Raw genomic sequence first — 16,727 nt, 5'->3', positions numbered from 1 at the left:
GCTGTGAATAAAGTGCAAAGGCCAGTTGGGTATTTCTATGTCATTGTCATAAAAATGCAACAAATTTAACTGAATTTAAGTGACTATTTTTAAATTTTATATGAAGTGATATTGTATCATCATATGGAACCAACACTCAAAGAAAAAAATAGAGTAAAACTAAGATATTTCCTAAGTGTGCCAGCAGAAAAGTATGAAGTTTAGTCTTTGTTCTCATCAGGACCTTTAAAATTTGTAGGTCTGAAACAAAACTGTCATTGGTTTCCTTTTCATTCTGTTCAACCTTTATCTTTAAATGTAAAGGCAACATCTTTCATCAAAAGTGATTTTAGAAGACATTCTTTCAAAGGAAAAGAAGGGGGCACAAGGCAAAGTCTAGTGTTCTGTCACTAACATAGTAAAAGCAATGGAACTTCTGGTCTAGGATTTATAAATTTCTACTCTCAAGTTTATATATGTGTAATTAAGGTTATGTACAATATGAGTGTTCAAGCAAGAGCACTATAAAGCATGCAGGGGCATGTGAGCTTGTGAAGGGGGCATGAAGCTGCTGAAAGCCAGCACAGACTTGTGCTCACTGCCAAAGCAGTGCCTTTGAACACATAATTCTGTTAAAAGTGGGGCCTCCCTGAGAACTGGCTGCTTCATTAGGACTGAGATTTACCCCAAAGAAATAAGCACAGTTCATATTAATGCGGGTGTATTATTCCACAAATAGGTGGAAAAGGAAAATTATACAAATAACAACAAATCTGAGCCTCAGTGTGCATAGAAATCATCTCCAATGAGTGATGTGATTTTCAGATCTGTTACTGAAGATGAACCAAAGTGTAGATGGGAGTAGGAATATGAAAAGGCAGATGGGAAAAGGCCTTAGTAGCTGCTCATTCTGGAGAGGTATATTTTACCATTGCTAATGTGATTAGTCACTTTTAAAGCCCTTTTATCTGTGTGTTGGCTTATGGCTTTTTGAAAGTTTTAATTATTGTGCAAAATCCCAAAACCTTGGGCAAAGCACTGCAGGCAGTGTCAGACAAATGCTCAACAGAAAATTTGATCATGTATCTAATTTCAAGTGTTTAACTGGTGTTATTCCTCATTATAAACTAATTAAGAAATAATGTATCTTTTTTGATTCATGGTGTTTTTAGATAAAAATTGGGGAGACCTCAACAGATCTTGAACTGGATGGACTGTTGCCAAATACAGAATATACAGTCACAGTTTATGCCATGTTTGGAGAAGAAGCTAGTGATCCCCTCACAGGACAAGAAACTACATGTAGGTAGCCCAATCTATATTCACTTCAGTGTTAACAAAACTTCAGAATGGTGTTTGCTCAAATTAGAGCAAACATCTGATTTTCTGATTTGAACAGAAATCAGGTGAGGTCTTTACGTAAGTTTCTCACTGTGGATACTCAATTTACAGAGAATGAGGATTTCTACAAACCAGCTTCTTTTTGCAACAGGATTGTGAACTTGTCTCTCTCATTGGTGGTGGTGCTATGGATGCCCCCATTGATCTTGGTTAAATTCCTGACAGTTTTCTGAACTAGCTGAAGGTGAATGAAGATCACCACGTAGACCATTGTGGTGAAAACAGAAACATGCTCTGTTTAGCCTCCTCTAGCTGGAAAACCAGGTGTGTGTGTGTGAGCCTGCTCATATGGAGAAAGTGATTCCTCTGGCTCAGAAATAGTACAGACAGAAAAGCAAAGGGAAGATTTCTGTCCAACCCCTGCTGCCTAACATCTGGTAAATGGAGGGCTGGAAAGCATCTGTGCACTCATGATAGATGGTGTGTTTTTAATAGCTGCAAGAATTTTGCCAGCTAAATTCTGTCCTTTGCAAACTACACACACTGTATGTCAGCTCTCTAAATAGCTCCAGCCTTTGGAAGACAAAGGAATTGAAAATAAGTAATTGAGCTTCTGGGACATTTCTGGGACTGCATTCAGTGACATCTCTATTGCTCCCAGCAGGGGAGAGAGTGAATCCTCTTATTTTGTGCTCCTGGCATGACTAACCCGGTCAGGGTGAAAGTGACTTACTTTTAATAAGTGAGAGAAGTTCAGGCATGCAAATACTAGGGAAAATAAACCCCAGAGCAATTCCTTGTAAGGTCAGCAAGCAATAGTGGAAGAAGCTCTAGGAATGGTGTTTGCTGGGTCTCCTCCAGGAGGACAGTTGTGGACAGACAAGTTCTAATAGTAAACTACTGCAACTTGGGCATGTTTGTCAACTTGAAATGAGTGTGGAAGATTCCCAACAAAGAGAATCAAATCTTTGGTTCCTTATCCCTCCCTACCTTTCTCTGTCTCTTGATGCCTCATTTTTCATCTTGCCCAGCCCCCCCTGCCTGTATCTTTCACCCTGGCCTTTGGCCAATATCTACCCAGTACTGGATGTTCATTTCTCCTTAACAGTAATTTATGTAGTTTTTGACTGTGCCAGCTTCTATTCACTTCATACCAGATGGAGAATCTTGGAGAATGCAGAACTCTAAACCTGGCTAACACATTGGATGGAAGATCACATACAAATTCCAGATACATTGGCACGAGCTGAGCTTTCATGACCACTGTCTGATCACAGAAGCTTGTAACATGTGCTAGTCAGCCCATCGTCACTACCGCTGCTACTAGACCAGAATAAAAAAGAAACCCTCACTTCTCTGCAACCTTCATTTCTTTTTAGGTTGACACAATGCAGCCCTCTCTGGTCTATAGGACTGAAAGAAGATGGATTCTGTCATGCAGCTATTCAAATAAGCCCTCTGCTAGCAGGATTTCATGAATCAGGCAGTGGGGCAATCTGGGAAGGAGAAAAATCCTGGTGATCATGCCTGTCCCACATTGTTGGTGTTTAACAGTAATGTCTTATCCATCCAGAATCTGATCTAAGTTTATTTCAGGTTTTTTGTTTGTTTGTTTGTTTGGTTTTGGTTTTTTGTTTGTTTGGTTGTTTTTTCTTTCAGAGTGATAATTTCTGGCTTACAATTAATGAATAGGCTACCTGGTATTTTTCCTATTTTTCTTCCTGGAGCATATATCTGCCAGAAGAGTGATCTGCCAAATTTGCTGTAGTATTAGGTGCATTATCTAATAATCTGTGTTTAGTAAATAATATTCAACTCATTGTATCATCTTGGTTACTGTAGCAATGTCAGAACCCAGGAAATTCCTCTGGCTGCCCTGGAGGACTTGAGCCCCTGCCCAGGGGCCTCAGAGATCTTGGCACAGAGCCCAAGACCCCTGTGCCTTTGATTTAGCCCTTGGAAAAACCAATTACCAACCTTATATAAAGAATTGCAAGCCATGACAGTTTAAGTAGAATGATAGTGAATTTATCACGGGGTGAAAAATAGATTTTTTGGGTTTTTAGAATGAGGGTTCAGGGGGCAAGATGGAGGAATCTGGGCATGTCCAGCCTTTCTCCATCTTCTTTTTGGCCTCCATCTTCTGCTGTGATGTCAGCATTTTTAGATTGGCTTAGAGTAGAAGTTCACTGTCTAACATAGATAATAGGTATTGGAGAGTAATTGTAAATATTGTACACGTAGTTTTTAGTATAAAAAGATAACACCGCCTGGGGGGAGGCAGAGTGCCTCTGACTGTCTTGCTGAGCAGACCTCAGCAGGACAGGAGAAAAAATTTTATAGATAAGAAACAATAAACAACTTGAGACCGAGAACTGGAGAGTTCTGACTCCTTTGACTGCTGGGCTGGGAAGAGACTTTCTAATGTATCTTGGGGTCATTCTGAGCAGCTAGAGAAACCAAGACAGCAAAACCTTCCCTGTGCCAGACAGAGACATGCTCAGCAAGCTCATTCCAGGGTGTAGTTTTATTCTGGGGCCGGGATTCATCCAGGACTCGCTGTAAATATCACGTAAGTCTGGCACCAGGACTGCCTGTGTGGTTGAGAGCAATGCTGTCAGGAGGCTGGTTCCAAGAGCAAGGAGCTGAGACCCATTCATTTTGTTGTATGACCTGGATGGTGGAATGAAGTGCATTTCATGACTGACAGAAAGTAGAAAGGAAAGCTAGAGCATGATACTCCCTTCACCAGACTCAGGAATATGTTGAATGCCAGAATGTGTGGCAAACCCATCTACTACAGTTCCAGTGTGTTCCCGTCTTCTCTCTTCTCAGAGCCAAGTTGACTTCACTATTCCTAAGCCTGGTTGCAGATTCTGGATTGATAAATGGCCTGGCTAGAGATCTCACAGAATATATGAGGCCTTTAAAATCTTTACTTTTTCCCAGGTGCTATTGTGTGGGGGAAGCAGCTTCTGAAGTGCTGATATTTATCTGTCCACGTGGACTGGTGAGGAGTGTGTGTGTGAAGGCAGGATGGATGGAGAAAGGTTTTAACATTCAGAGGAAAGTAGCAGATGTTGGACTTACACAGAACCTACTGCTGAGAGTAACAGACAGCACAAAATGCTTTCTGTGGTGTGACAGAGAAGTGGATGTAATCTGAGACTGTTTCTTGCATGACCTCATTTTCCTTCAGCTCGTGGCAGTCAAGGAATATGTAGAATAAAAGTAAGACTTCAACTGGGATTGTTGTTGGGAAATAGCTAAGGTTTCCTAACAGTAAGGGTAGGCAGAAGTAAAAAGTAGCATCTTTGGAGATCTTCTCAGCTGGTTATGCTTTTTGGACAAACTTTCCCTTATATCAAGGTGTTTTAGGATTCAGAAGGTTTTTTGGCCAAATTCTACTGTCATGAAGTATTTTTGCTGGGATACACATGAAAACCAAATGTGTGTAGGATGAAGTACTAGCTGGCTTAAATTAATTCACAAATATAACTCCAAATCTATTGCAAGTGTTCTGTAGGCTAGATCTTGCTGTGATATCTGCAGTGAACAATATCATTACTTATTTCTTTTTCAGTATCAGTTGAGATGCATTTAGCAAATCTGGAGGTTCTGTTTCAGTAAAGAGCTAAGCCCTTTTACCTGCATTTAAGTACTTTTGTTAGCTCCATTGATGTAGGCCTTTGAATAGAAATACTGATGATATAAAATTTTGAACAGAAAACATACTATTTATCATTAAGACATGAAAAATTTCACAGCTGAAACCTGGGATCACTTTCATGGTTTTACCTCTTTTCTTTTCAAGTGCCTTTAAGTCCACCAGCAAACTTGAAATTTTCTGATGTTGGACACAACAGTGCTAAGCTATCATGGGATCCTGCTTCCAAAAACATAAAAGGCTATCGCATCATGTACGTTAAAACAGACGGGACCGAAACCAATGAGGTAAATTTTAGCAACACTTTTCCCTTAACCAGTCTCAAACCCTCCCAAACTTCTGTAATTATAAGGGATAATGTTTATAAACAAAAGCTACCATGCAAGCTCTAAAAAAAGATTTGCAAGAGAATTCTGAAACTTGGTGTAAATAAGAGTTTGCTTAATGTTGGGTGTACATATGTCTGGGGGAGAGTACTCTGAGCAGTTGGGGACACATAAACTGAGGGAGACCAGGGGACAGTGGTTTGCTAGGAGCAGGACTAAATGTAAAGTATGGAAGAATTTTTTCTTGATTCAGTTCAGATAATACAACTTTTGATGGATGACATATCATGGACTCAAGCACATTCAAAAAGACCACATTTTCTCAAAATTTATTGCTTTAATTATTTATTGAGACTCTCTAGAAACAGGATTGGGCTTAGACAGAGTGCTAAGGCAATACCAAGATGTTCTAACTTAGACTCTTACATTTAATAATTTGCAATATTTTTTTCTGCCTTGTTACCAAGGATGCTTTATAATACCTTTTAGCAGCATGAATTCTGTGATAGAATGCAAAATGGGATGGAATGATTCATACTGAAATATTAATTTTTTTAAAATGCACGTTTAAAAAAATTACAGTAAGTGGATTTGATTATTAAAACAGCCCAGGTCCCTTAGGAAATAAGTTGTCATGGATAACTTGGCCCTCAAGAAAAAGAAGTCTTTAATGGCAGTTTTCTGTAATTATGTTTCTTCTGGGACATATCTGGCCTTTCATCTGTGTAAAGTGGAATATTTGTATTGAACGTGAAGAAACTGCTCTCAGCTTTAGAGGGGAGCATACCTATCCAATGTTTTGTTTCTTTTCTCTCTGCTAAGTCCCTTAAAATTTAAATTAGAAATAATTTAAATTAAAACCTCTTTCTATTGATTACCCTTAATATAGATAATATGCCTGACTGTACTGATGACAATGGTATTTGAACATCTCAGGCTCATTGTAGTATACTTTGTAATGTGAGTGAACATTCAGTTCACTTTTCCTTTGTTCAAAGAACAGGTGGCATGTTCTTGTTTGCTCTGCACTGGTAGCATTTTCCCTGTGGTGCTGAGCTAATGTGGCACTGAATAGTTGGACTGATAAACTGTTTATACAGCTTTGATGTAAAAACTGTTTATACAGTTTATGTCCCTGGCAAAGTCACTTAACTGCAGCCTGGAGGGAGACCAGACAAAACTCTCATCTTCCTCCTGACAAATGTTCAACGTAAGGGTTTTATGCAGTGATTGTCCATGATAAGAGGTTAGGTTTAGTAGCCCAAAAAGCTCCTTCCCCTTCTGGGTTCCTGACCATGCAGGGCTGATGTTACCTGAACAGCTGGGCTTACCAAGGCTGAATTCTCCTCTTTCATGGTTTGCCATAAATGGAAAATCCTCATTTTTTGTAATTTTTCTATTGTAACTGGTTTTGTCAGCTTTGATAGACCCGAGTTTATACTTGTTCATAGTTTCACTGAATTTCTCTAGTAATTGCATGACATTCTCCCTCTGTATCATTATTACCCAGAAGGATGTAACACACTGATAATGTATTGTATGGTCAATATCTGCTGAAAATTATGCTTTCTCTAGGTGGAAGTTGGTCGTGTTTCAACCCATACTCTGAAAAGTTTGGCACCCCTTACAGAGTATACTGTTGCTCTTTTCTCCCAGTATGATGAGGGACAATCTGAACCACTTACTGGCAGCTTTACCACAAGTAAGTATTGCTGAACTTCTGAAGGCTTTCCAAGAAGAAATTTTATACTTTCTTATGGTACTGGAAAGTAAGGTTAATTACAGCAAAGGTCTCTGGCTGTGAATTCAAATATATGGAATGCTTTCTGTTATTTTCATTGCTGCTCTTGGCTTCCTTGCTCCCTTTCTATGGGGCCAGTTGCCTCTTTACTCACATGAGTAATCTCTTGACATCATGAAAACATCACCACAGCTTTTTGAAGCATTATTCAGTGTGATGGCATTTGTATCTCCAGATGAAGTGTGATGAGTTTTGAATCATACATTTAACCACTGAAATATCCAGGCATTAGCGGGGTAGAACTTTATATACATACAGAGGGACTACATCAAAAGGAGAAAATTCAAAGTTCCTGCAGTTTAACATAGTTACAATTTCCATAACTGTAGTTCTGCATTAAATGAATGGCTGATGACACATATCTATACTTTCCAACAACAATGGGAAGAGAAAGGAGGAAGGAAAGAGAAAGATGAGGTGGAAGAGGAAGGGAGAATATACATGTACAGAGAAAGATTTTGACACATGCAAAGTGCAAATGGAAATGTACACAGAATGTACACAGAAAGGACCCAGACTGGTACTTGGCTTTGAGGTACAAGAAGAGAGCCTGGTGCACAGAGCTCTGAGCAAAGGAGATGGACTTAGGGTTGCATGCAGCTCCTTCAGTGGAGAGAGGACAAGGAGGCCTGTCCAGTTAGAATAAAGAGTCTATTCCTTTCCTTGAACTACAGAACTACTTCTCTAAGAACAAATAAGTGGACAAAGAATTCTGTAGTGCCTTTGGTGTCTACCTCCCATGTTATACTCTTTTAAGAAACTGCTAGTAAAATGGTGTGTGCCTGATGTTGCCATCTATGGAAGTGTCAGAGCATAATTCACTCTCGCTTTTCCTGTGTGTAATATTTTCCAGAAAGACTTCCAGCTCCCCAGCATCTGGAAATTGATGAAGTATCAACAGATAGTTTCAGGGTCAGCTGGAAGCCCACCTCATCAGATATTGCTTTTTACAGATTGGCATGGATTCCTTTGGATGGGGGGGAGTCTGAGGAGGTAAGTTGCCTTGAAATCCTGAGGGGTGAAAAGGAGGGAAAATTCCATTCTGAGGACAACTATGCAGCAATGTTTGCTAATTAAATATGGCCAATTAACTTACAGAAAAATCTGCCCCACTGCAAAGCTCTCTAAACTAAAATCAAACTAATGTTTCAGTTTTGTTTTGAAGAGGAAGTAAGGAAAGAAGAGGTATTTTGTGAATAGTCAATCTAATCTGTAATGTGCCAACAGCCTTAGAACTAGCATTGTTGTTTGGGGCCACTTCAGTTTTTAGAGGTTCATGTTCTTCACTTTGATGTGAAGATAATGATGGCAGCTGACCCAGAGTAGTGATATCCTCACATAAAGCTCCAAGTTTGTCTAATGTGCTGGCCACAGTAAAATTGCCTCTGAAGCCTTATTAGGTAACATTACAAAGGGAAAAGTGTACACATAGTTAACTTATTAGATTATTCATCTATTCCGCTTTGTTTTCTCCTTTTTCCCTCTCATGCTGTATTTTTTGCATTAGCCTTTGTACACCTTTTCCATCAGTCTAAATTTTGTAAATTATTTTCATCCCTTCATCTTCTCCTTTTTGATTTTCAAAGTAGAAAGACACTTTCTCTCCTTTCCCAAATTTTCATAGTCTGTCTCATTTCCCCTTTTTTCTTTATTTATTAACTTTGTTATTTTGGCTTCTTTTGTACTTCCCAGTCTTTAGTGACTCTCAAACATCTTTCTCTCTTGGCATCAGCAGAGGCCACATCTGCAAACTGTTTATCTGGGTACAGAACTCAGGGGGAAAAATGACATTTCCCACCTGGCCCTATGTTTCATGCAATATTTTATCATCCATTAGGGCAGAAAGCAGTCCTTACAGCTTCGGTTATGTGTCATTTTTTCTGTAAATTTAGCTTAGCCTGATTCTTTTCTTCACTTTCACCTAGTAAGAGGTAGTCATGAAAGAAAGAGAGAAATTAGAGGAGTGAGCAGGGAAAAGAAAGAGTTGGCAGATGAGTGAGTGGACACAGGTCATCCACTTGCAGTTTATTCGACAGTCGATGAACTCATTTGTTTCTAGTTCCAGTGAGTAGCTGCCAGTGAAAGCCCTCAAGTCACATTTTTAAGTGAGATCTGAGGTATCTGTATTCTTTCAGTGTGAGAATAAATTGTCAAGAAATACTTGCCTACTTGTTCACTGTATTTACAAAGAACTGCTGGAGGCTCTAATATTTTAGAATGCTGAAATATTAAAGATGCCCGAGCTGCTTTCTCGTTCTCCTTGCATGACCTCTCTAATGGGGTCAGGCCTAGGATAGCACAGTACCTCCAGGCTGTTGCCTCTCTAAGCTTCTTTCCCAGCTAAGTGATCAGTCATGCAGACAAAGGACATGCACTCCCTCCTTCTTTCTCCCAAGACCCAACTTGCCAATTAGCTGAGAGGGGTCAGGGGACCAGGTTAATCACACACCTCTCATCCCACTCTGCTGAGGGTTAAGGAGGGTGCAGAATAAATTTAAGGGGGACCTTTTATTTCTAGCTTACAGTAGAGAATGCATGCTGTTGTACTTGTGTGCTTGTTGCTGCTATTTGTCCTGCCCAATTGAAAGTTCAGCAGTTTCTGTTGTTTCTTGTAGCTAGGAGAGGAGGGTGAAAGGAAGTGATGCTTCAGAAAGTATGCCAAAGTTACTTGTGAGAGACTAATTATGTATAAATATTTTATAATGATTTGATACACAACTAGAGGCACTGGGGAGTTGAAAAGGAAGGCACTACATGCACCTACTCAGTATACAGCTAGTTTTACTCAAAGCTTATTCCTGAAATTTTCCCAAGGTTATCTGTGCCAGAAAGTGTGCAGCATGGGATGCCCGATTCATTACTTGATAGTAGTAGAAGGCTTGGCCCCAATTTACTTCCTCTGTTTTTCTTTTTGTATTTGAGTTCAGAAGGTCTGTGATTGTGTTATGGTCCTTTTTCCCCAGCACCAACTCAGGAAATCTCCTGTAGTAGTTAAAAGAAGGAAGTGTGTTTCACTGTTTCTGCAAACCTCAGTGGCAGATTTTACACAGGTCATGTCTGTTTCCTTAGATTGCACGAGTTCTAACGTCATTATAGTGCAAGGATTTCATATCACCAGAGCGTCATTCCTCCTCAGTGTTTCTCACAGGCAGCTCCTCTATGCACTGGCTATTCCTGGTCCTTGCAGCAGCCATCTAACTCCTCTTACTCCAGATCCCACCAATCCACTCTTTTATACCACTTGTTCTTATTGGCTACCTGTGTGGCCTGTTGAGATCAGGCCTGCTTCTAATCTTTAGTAATTGGTCCAGCTGCAACTCACTGGGGGCTAAGATTACCTTCTATACCTCCTTCATTTACCCATACTGGATCCCCCTACAGATTTCCATTCTGAGTCTAACTTTGATGTTGAGTATACAGGGATCACCTTTAAAAACTTGTCAGTGTTAAATTAACCCAGAGAAAGGTTGTTTTGTTGTAGTGCCTGTTTGTGTAACCTGAAAACTATTCCCAAAACTGGCCAGCCCATTTTTCCAGAATTACTGCTCAGGCTCCTGTACCTTCTGTTTTATAGTCCCCTTTGTTCCAGCTCCTCTCCATCTGGTGATCCCTTCCAATAAAATAAATGAACACACAAAAAATCTGAAGTGAAACCTGCTTACAGTTTACATTGCACATCAATCTTCAACTGCTGTCGTAGCTAGAAATGAGGAGAATTACTATTTAAAACTCCACACCATATAGCAAACTAATCACCAGCACATCTCTCCTAATCCTCAAGTCTGAAGCACGTGTTCTTTCAAGTTCCATTCAGAAGTGTGGAACCATAACTGAGATTACAGTTCTGGTATTGAAACAGCCTTTTTTAAGGCAGGGAAGATACTGAATGCATTTGTCATAAAATGTTTGAATAGCAGAAATATGAATGGAAGTTAATCTATCCTGTTATGTTATTTTTATTGATAAATGTTTTGAATTGTAGTGATTAAAAAAAAGCCTTTGGTCAGCTCTAGCAATTAAATAGCTGTTGGTGAAAGCATCATACTATACATTTAAAATATTATTAAGTTTTTTTCCAGACGTACTCTGTGGTGTTAATAAATTTTTAGGCAGATCTGAGTGGAGATTTCATTTATTTTAAAAGAAAATCTATTTTCATTCTTTCATTTCAGTCAATTAATGTAAAATAATCAGATGCCAAACTGATGTTGTTCAATCTTGCTGTGTAACTTAGGTGGTCATAAATGGAGATGCAGACAGTCATGTTATAGAGGGTCTGTTGCCTGACACAGAATATGAAGTTTCTCTGCTGGCAGTTTTTGATGACGAAAGTGAAAGTGAAGTTGTTGCTATTCTTGGAGCTACGTGTAAGACAAACTCTTGATTGTAATTAAAAAATGTTTAAGTGATTTAAATTTGAGGCATCTACCTTATATATAAAACATGGTTCATCTTGGGTAGCTATAATACTGAGGAATGTGGTGGTTTAGCACCAGGGCTTTGCTGACTAGTTTTTGCTTTTCCTATTTTATATTATGTGATAGATGGCATTGGATCAAAATAGTGGTTTGGCTCCTTTTCTGAGCTGTGGTATTAATAACCTTTGGATCTGGGTAGATATTCTCCCATCCTACATTTTAATATTAGGCTTTGAAATAGGTTCCTTATGAGAAGGTACACCAGATTTTGGAAGGGATAGGTGTTAAATGTTTTAAAGTAAATAATTTACAGGAATTTTCTTTAAGATGTAGGGCATTTTCAATAAACTCTTTTCTTATTCATGTAATTTATAGTCACTAAAGGTGAATTCACTCTTGGCTGAAGTAATTGTCCAAAAAGCTTACACAGGCCTCCTGTGGCATTGACATGAAAGTAAAAAAGATAAAATTTGATAATCACATCCAGCTTATTTTATAGTTTATTATCAAAACAGTGGCCTTTATTTCAGGAAGATTGCTCCCTTTTTATCAATAATTAATTGGATAAGTAAACAACCTTATTTCTTAGGTGCAAATTCCAAAATTTATTTGTTTTTAGTAATTTAACTGCAGGCTTAATTCTAAATCTTCTGTTAAAACAGGAAGCCCACACCCATCCAAATGATGCTGATACATCCCTATGTTGCTGAGTGTACTTTCTGTTTTTTACTTGGACAGAAGTAAAACACCCATAAAAAACTTTCAGTTTAAATAATTTGCCAACCTTAACAACTGATCAAAATGGAAGTCTATTGTGCATAGTTCAACCAGCAATTTGTGCAAATATATGCATTCTTATTTGATTATCCAGTTTATGATTATGTCTTATCTGCAGATCAAAATGCTAATCCTGCAAATATACTTGCCTAAATTAAACTAAATGAATAATTCCCTTGTAGTCTCTGAAATGTCTGAAGTGTGTGGGATCCTCGTAGGTGTGAGCACACAGTTTCATTGTCACAGTTAGACGTACAAGAAGAATACTGTCACTTCCATGTTTTGTTGAGCTGTCAGTGACTGAGCCCTGTCTTTCAGCTGCAAGTGCTACCACAGTGCCCAGCACAGTGACCACCACCAGTGCCACGAGCCCTGAGCCCAGCACAGCAGGTGAGCAGAGCAGCTGCCAGCAGTTCAAATGCTGAGTGCAGAGCCCTGAGGCTGCCCACAGGCACGCCTGGGGCTGGGGGCAGAGCTGGGATCCCTCTGAGGATGCTCCTGAAGGGAAGGCAGGTCACTGCTGAGAGGTGCACACTGTGCTGTTCTGCACCCCCTTCTGTGTGGCCAACCTCCTGCACAGGCCAAGCATGGATGAGGAGACAACCCCTAACTCAGGGTGGGACTCTGAATGGTACCTGTGGTGTTACTTAGGAGTACAGAGACTGATTTGGAAAATTCACCTAGAATTTCTCTTTCCCTTTATAAATGTGAGCTTGGGAACACTTCAGAATTTTGTTTGGTTTTGTTAGTTTCTCTTTCTTTTTCCTGTAATTAGACAGTTGACTTTTAAGGAACATTTCTTGGTTATTTTTCTTCTGTAGCATTCTAGTTATTTTAAAGCTCCATAAACCAAGTAAGATAAACAAAGCAGATGGGATATTTTATGTTAATAGAAGTATGGGATAGGTATTATTTTAATAAGGGCTTCAGTTTTGATGTTATTAAGCCCAAATATGACTGAGCTACATGGTTTTGCCCCACTGTGGATCTTCAGAGCCACCATGACTTCAGGAGAGCTTGCGACTACTTGATAATCAGCACAATGTAAAAGTTATATTAAATCTAAAAATATAATTGAGAAAATATTAATTAAATATTTCTTGGATTTAGTTTTTCGAACAGGAGTCAGAAACCTTGTTATAGATGATGAGACAACCTCAAGTCTGAGGGTGACCTGGGACATTTCCGACTACAGTGCTCAGCAGTTCAGAGTGACCTATCTCACTGCAGAAGGGGACCGTGCTGAGGAAGCAGTAAGAATGGTCTGTATGAGTTTTGTTATTGGCTTCACAACTTCTTTAATAATTGCTAGGAAATGATATCTTCTTATATGACAGTTTTGTTGCAATTAGTAAAGGATCTGTGTTTGATATTACTGTGAGCTTGAACCTCAAAGTTCTAATTGTACAGCACCTGCTGCACTGCAGGCAACAGTGGTCAAATGTCAGATCAAGGCCCAGTCGCAAAAATGTTTAATGAGCTCACAGTTAAAAGAGGAGCTGGCTGTCTTTTTTTTTCCTGTATTTTTTAAATTCATCCAACTTGAGTTTTTTTGTTTTTAATTTTGTTTTTACTCCTAGGCATTCTTCTATCCTGAGATTGTGTTTTAATGACACTTAAATGTTTTTACAGTCTTAAGCAATTTTTTTTCTCTCTTCTCTTCTCTTCTCTTCTCTTCTCTTCTCTTCTCTTCTCTTCTCTTCTCTTCTCTTCTCTTCTCTTCTCTTCTCTTCTCTTCTCTTCTCTTCTCTTCTCTTCTCTTCTCTTCTCTCTTCTCTTCTCTCTTCTCTTCTCTTCTCTCTTCTCTTCTCTTCTCTTCTCTTCTCTTCTCTTCTCTTCTCTTCTCTTCTCTTCTCTTCTCTTCTCTTCTCTTCTCTTCTCTTCTCTTCTCTTCTCTTCTCTTCTCTTCTCTTCTCTTCTCTTCTCTTCTCTTCTCTTCTCTTCTCTTCTCTTCTCTTCTCTTCTCTTCTCTTCTCTTCTCTTCTCTTCTCTTCTCTTCTCTTCTCTTCTCTTCTCTTCTTCCCCTCCTCCTAAAGCAATGAAATTGGACTTCAAATGCAAAGTTTTCATACGTCTCATTAACCTGAACATGTCACAATGAGGACAGCACTTTTTAATCTAAGTGCCTGAGAATATTTTTTATTTTTCCAATGCCATGTGATGATCAATATTAAACTTGTCCTACACTGAAAAATTTCTGGTCGTTAAGATTTTGGAAAATAATTGAAAGAATGAAGAGCACTGCATGTACTCTTTGGAGCATAAAGCAAACAAACCAAAACTCACACCCTCCCCTGCAAAAAAAGAAGCCTGAGCTCCATTATTTTAACACTTCACAATTTTTGAGATACTTTCAGAATTCAGCTAGGCTAAGTGCATTTTTTAAAAGTTATTTTTAAATTGGGAAAAACTTAGTACTGCAGTGCTTGGTTTCCACAAAATCTGTTACAAAATTTAGGATGGCTCCATGTAGGTACATTTAGAAGATTAAGTTGTGTATTTCAAGGTTATTTCCTTAGTAAATAGCTCAGAATGCAAAACAATTCCCTATCATTCTCCCTCTGTGTCTGCCACTTGAGTCACTTCTTTTCATAGCGCAGGTAAGAAATATGGGTTATTCTTTTTGATATTTAGCAGCTGACGTTTTTAACCCTATATCAGGATATTTCAATAAAAATGTTAAAAGGAGGGGAATATATTTTTTCTAGGAAAATATGAATCTGTCTTTTTCCATTTCAGTTTTATTCATCTTTTATGAGGCCCTGCTGGAAATGTTCTTTTTAACCACCTATTTTAGCTATGACCTGAAAATGAATTTTCAGTGTAGTGGCATCCTTTTGGACTAGGAAGCATGCTCTATGATCTTACCCCAACTATGTGGTAGTATTCTATATCATAGAGTGAAAAACTTGCACAGTATAATGGCACAAATTGTACTGTTCTTCTGAGAATAACCCAGATTTTCTGAAATTCAGATCCAAGATTTATTGTTTCACCTTTCTAGTTTAGTTGATGTTATAAATGTCATTCTGCTTTAGTATTCAATGACTACTATGTTAAAATGAAATTAAAACTATAGGAAAGATATTAAAATCGTGGCTATTAAAATTACATTACAGCTGAACCAAAAGTTCATTAAATAAAATTATAAAACTGTATGATTAGGTAGGCATCTTGGCTCCATTCTCACAAAATTTTTAATTTTAAGTACACTCTCAAGCCTTATTATCTTTGGTCACAGTTCAGCAAACAGATTAACCACATTTCATCTTTGAAATTTATCACGTGCATAAATACTTTACTGAAAAAGGATTTATGTAAGATTATACTTAGAATTAGGCACATTTTAATTGAAGGAGTATATTTTACCACGTGGCTTCAAGCACCTGAGAGGTGCACAACAAATGTCAAAAAAACAACACAGGTGTTCAATTTTAGGAGAATGTTTATATGGTCAGTACGTATTTTAGGCAGAAACCAAAAGTTTTGTGGAATTTGGGCTTACATGTACTATAGCGTGACAGTTCTGTGGTGAGTACTTAAGTTTTTTGGCTCTGATTTCAGTAATATAAGTTTCAGTTACTCCTCCCTTTCCATAAAAATATTAATAAGCTTTATAATTCTTGATGCAATTGGCTGAAATTCAGGGACTAGAAAATGTAATAGAATACAGAAGGGTCAAGCTCTAAATTGCACGTGTGTTCTTGGGTGTGCTGTACATACTGAAAAGATAAAATTTTTTCTCTTCTTTAAAGCCAAAAATGTTTCTCACTGCTGAAAGCTATATTGATCTGTGGAAGATTATGCACATGTGGAGAGGAGAGTTCTCAATGCTTGCTGTTCTAAAAACTCAAAAAATTCATTGGATTTTTTCAGAAAGTTGGTTTGTGTATTTTGAATGCGTGTGTATGGAAGAGAAAGGTGGAAATCTTTCAAGAACATTTATTAATGGTTTAAGTTCAGTTTTGATCAACAAATGAAGCACTTTGACAAGTCTCAACACCTGGGTGCACTAGATAAATTTCCTTCTTTGTATCACTTGCCAAAACTAGGAGTAGTTTGAATGTATCCTGGAGTGATAAACTGGTGAGACCTTTCTTGAGCACATGCTTCAAACCTTTGCCATCATCACATGCATCAGTCTTCGAAACAACAAAACCCTTTTATAGACCTATTTTCTGCTTTCCCCCCATGAGTTTAAAGGGTTTATGCTTCTCTCAACTTCTTGCCAAATCCATGAAATCCATGTAGCGGCTGGCTCCAGTGACAGATTCACACAATGGACATGGGCCAGGGAATGTCCAAAATGTGACGTTGGATCTTGGGACTTGCTTCCAACAGCATCACTTCAGAGGACAAATCTCTGCACAGGAAACATAAGACTAGTTTTTTGTTTTTTACCATGCCTATACCATGTG

The 16,727-nt window shown here is 38.5% G+C and overlaps 1 protein-coding gene across 2 annotated transcripts in view; it reads left to right on the top strand.

The window, feature by feature from the left end:
• Positions 1–16,727, top strand: part of COL14A1 (collagen type XIV alpha 1 chain) — a 111,561-nt gene that overhangs the window by 41,133 nt on the left and 53,701 nt on the right. The window contains exons 12-18 of one of the 2 annotated variants that reach the window (XM_084201510.1): positions 1,152–1,281; positions 5,135–5,274; positions 6,889–7,015; positions 7,968–8,107; positions 11,349–11,481; positions 12,628–12,699; positions 13,420–13,562. In XM_084201510.1, coding sequence (XP_084057636.1) covers positions 1,152–1,281; positions 5,135–5,274; positions 6,889–7,015; positions 7,968–8,107; positions 11,349–11,481; positions 12,628–12,699; positions 13,420–13,562 — 885 coding nt within the window. Of the gene's footprint in view, positions 1–1,151; positions 1,282–5,134; positions 5,275–6,888; positions 7,016–7,967; positions 8,108–11,348; positions 11,482–12,627; positions 12,700–13,419; positions 13,572–16,727 lie in introns of both variants that reach the window. The other variant, XM_084201509.1, reaches the window with a different exon arrangement.

This window comes from Fringilla coelebs (genome assembly GCF_963513975.1).
Source record: "Fringilla coelebs genome assembly, chromosome: 1".
Classification (NCBI taxonomy): Eukaryota; Metazoa; Chordata; class Aves; order Passeriformes; family Fringillidae; genus Fringilla; species Fringilla coelebs.
Note: the sequence above shows the minus strand (reverse complement) of the source record. Positions and strands in the feature narration are given on the sequence as shown.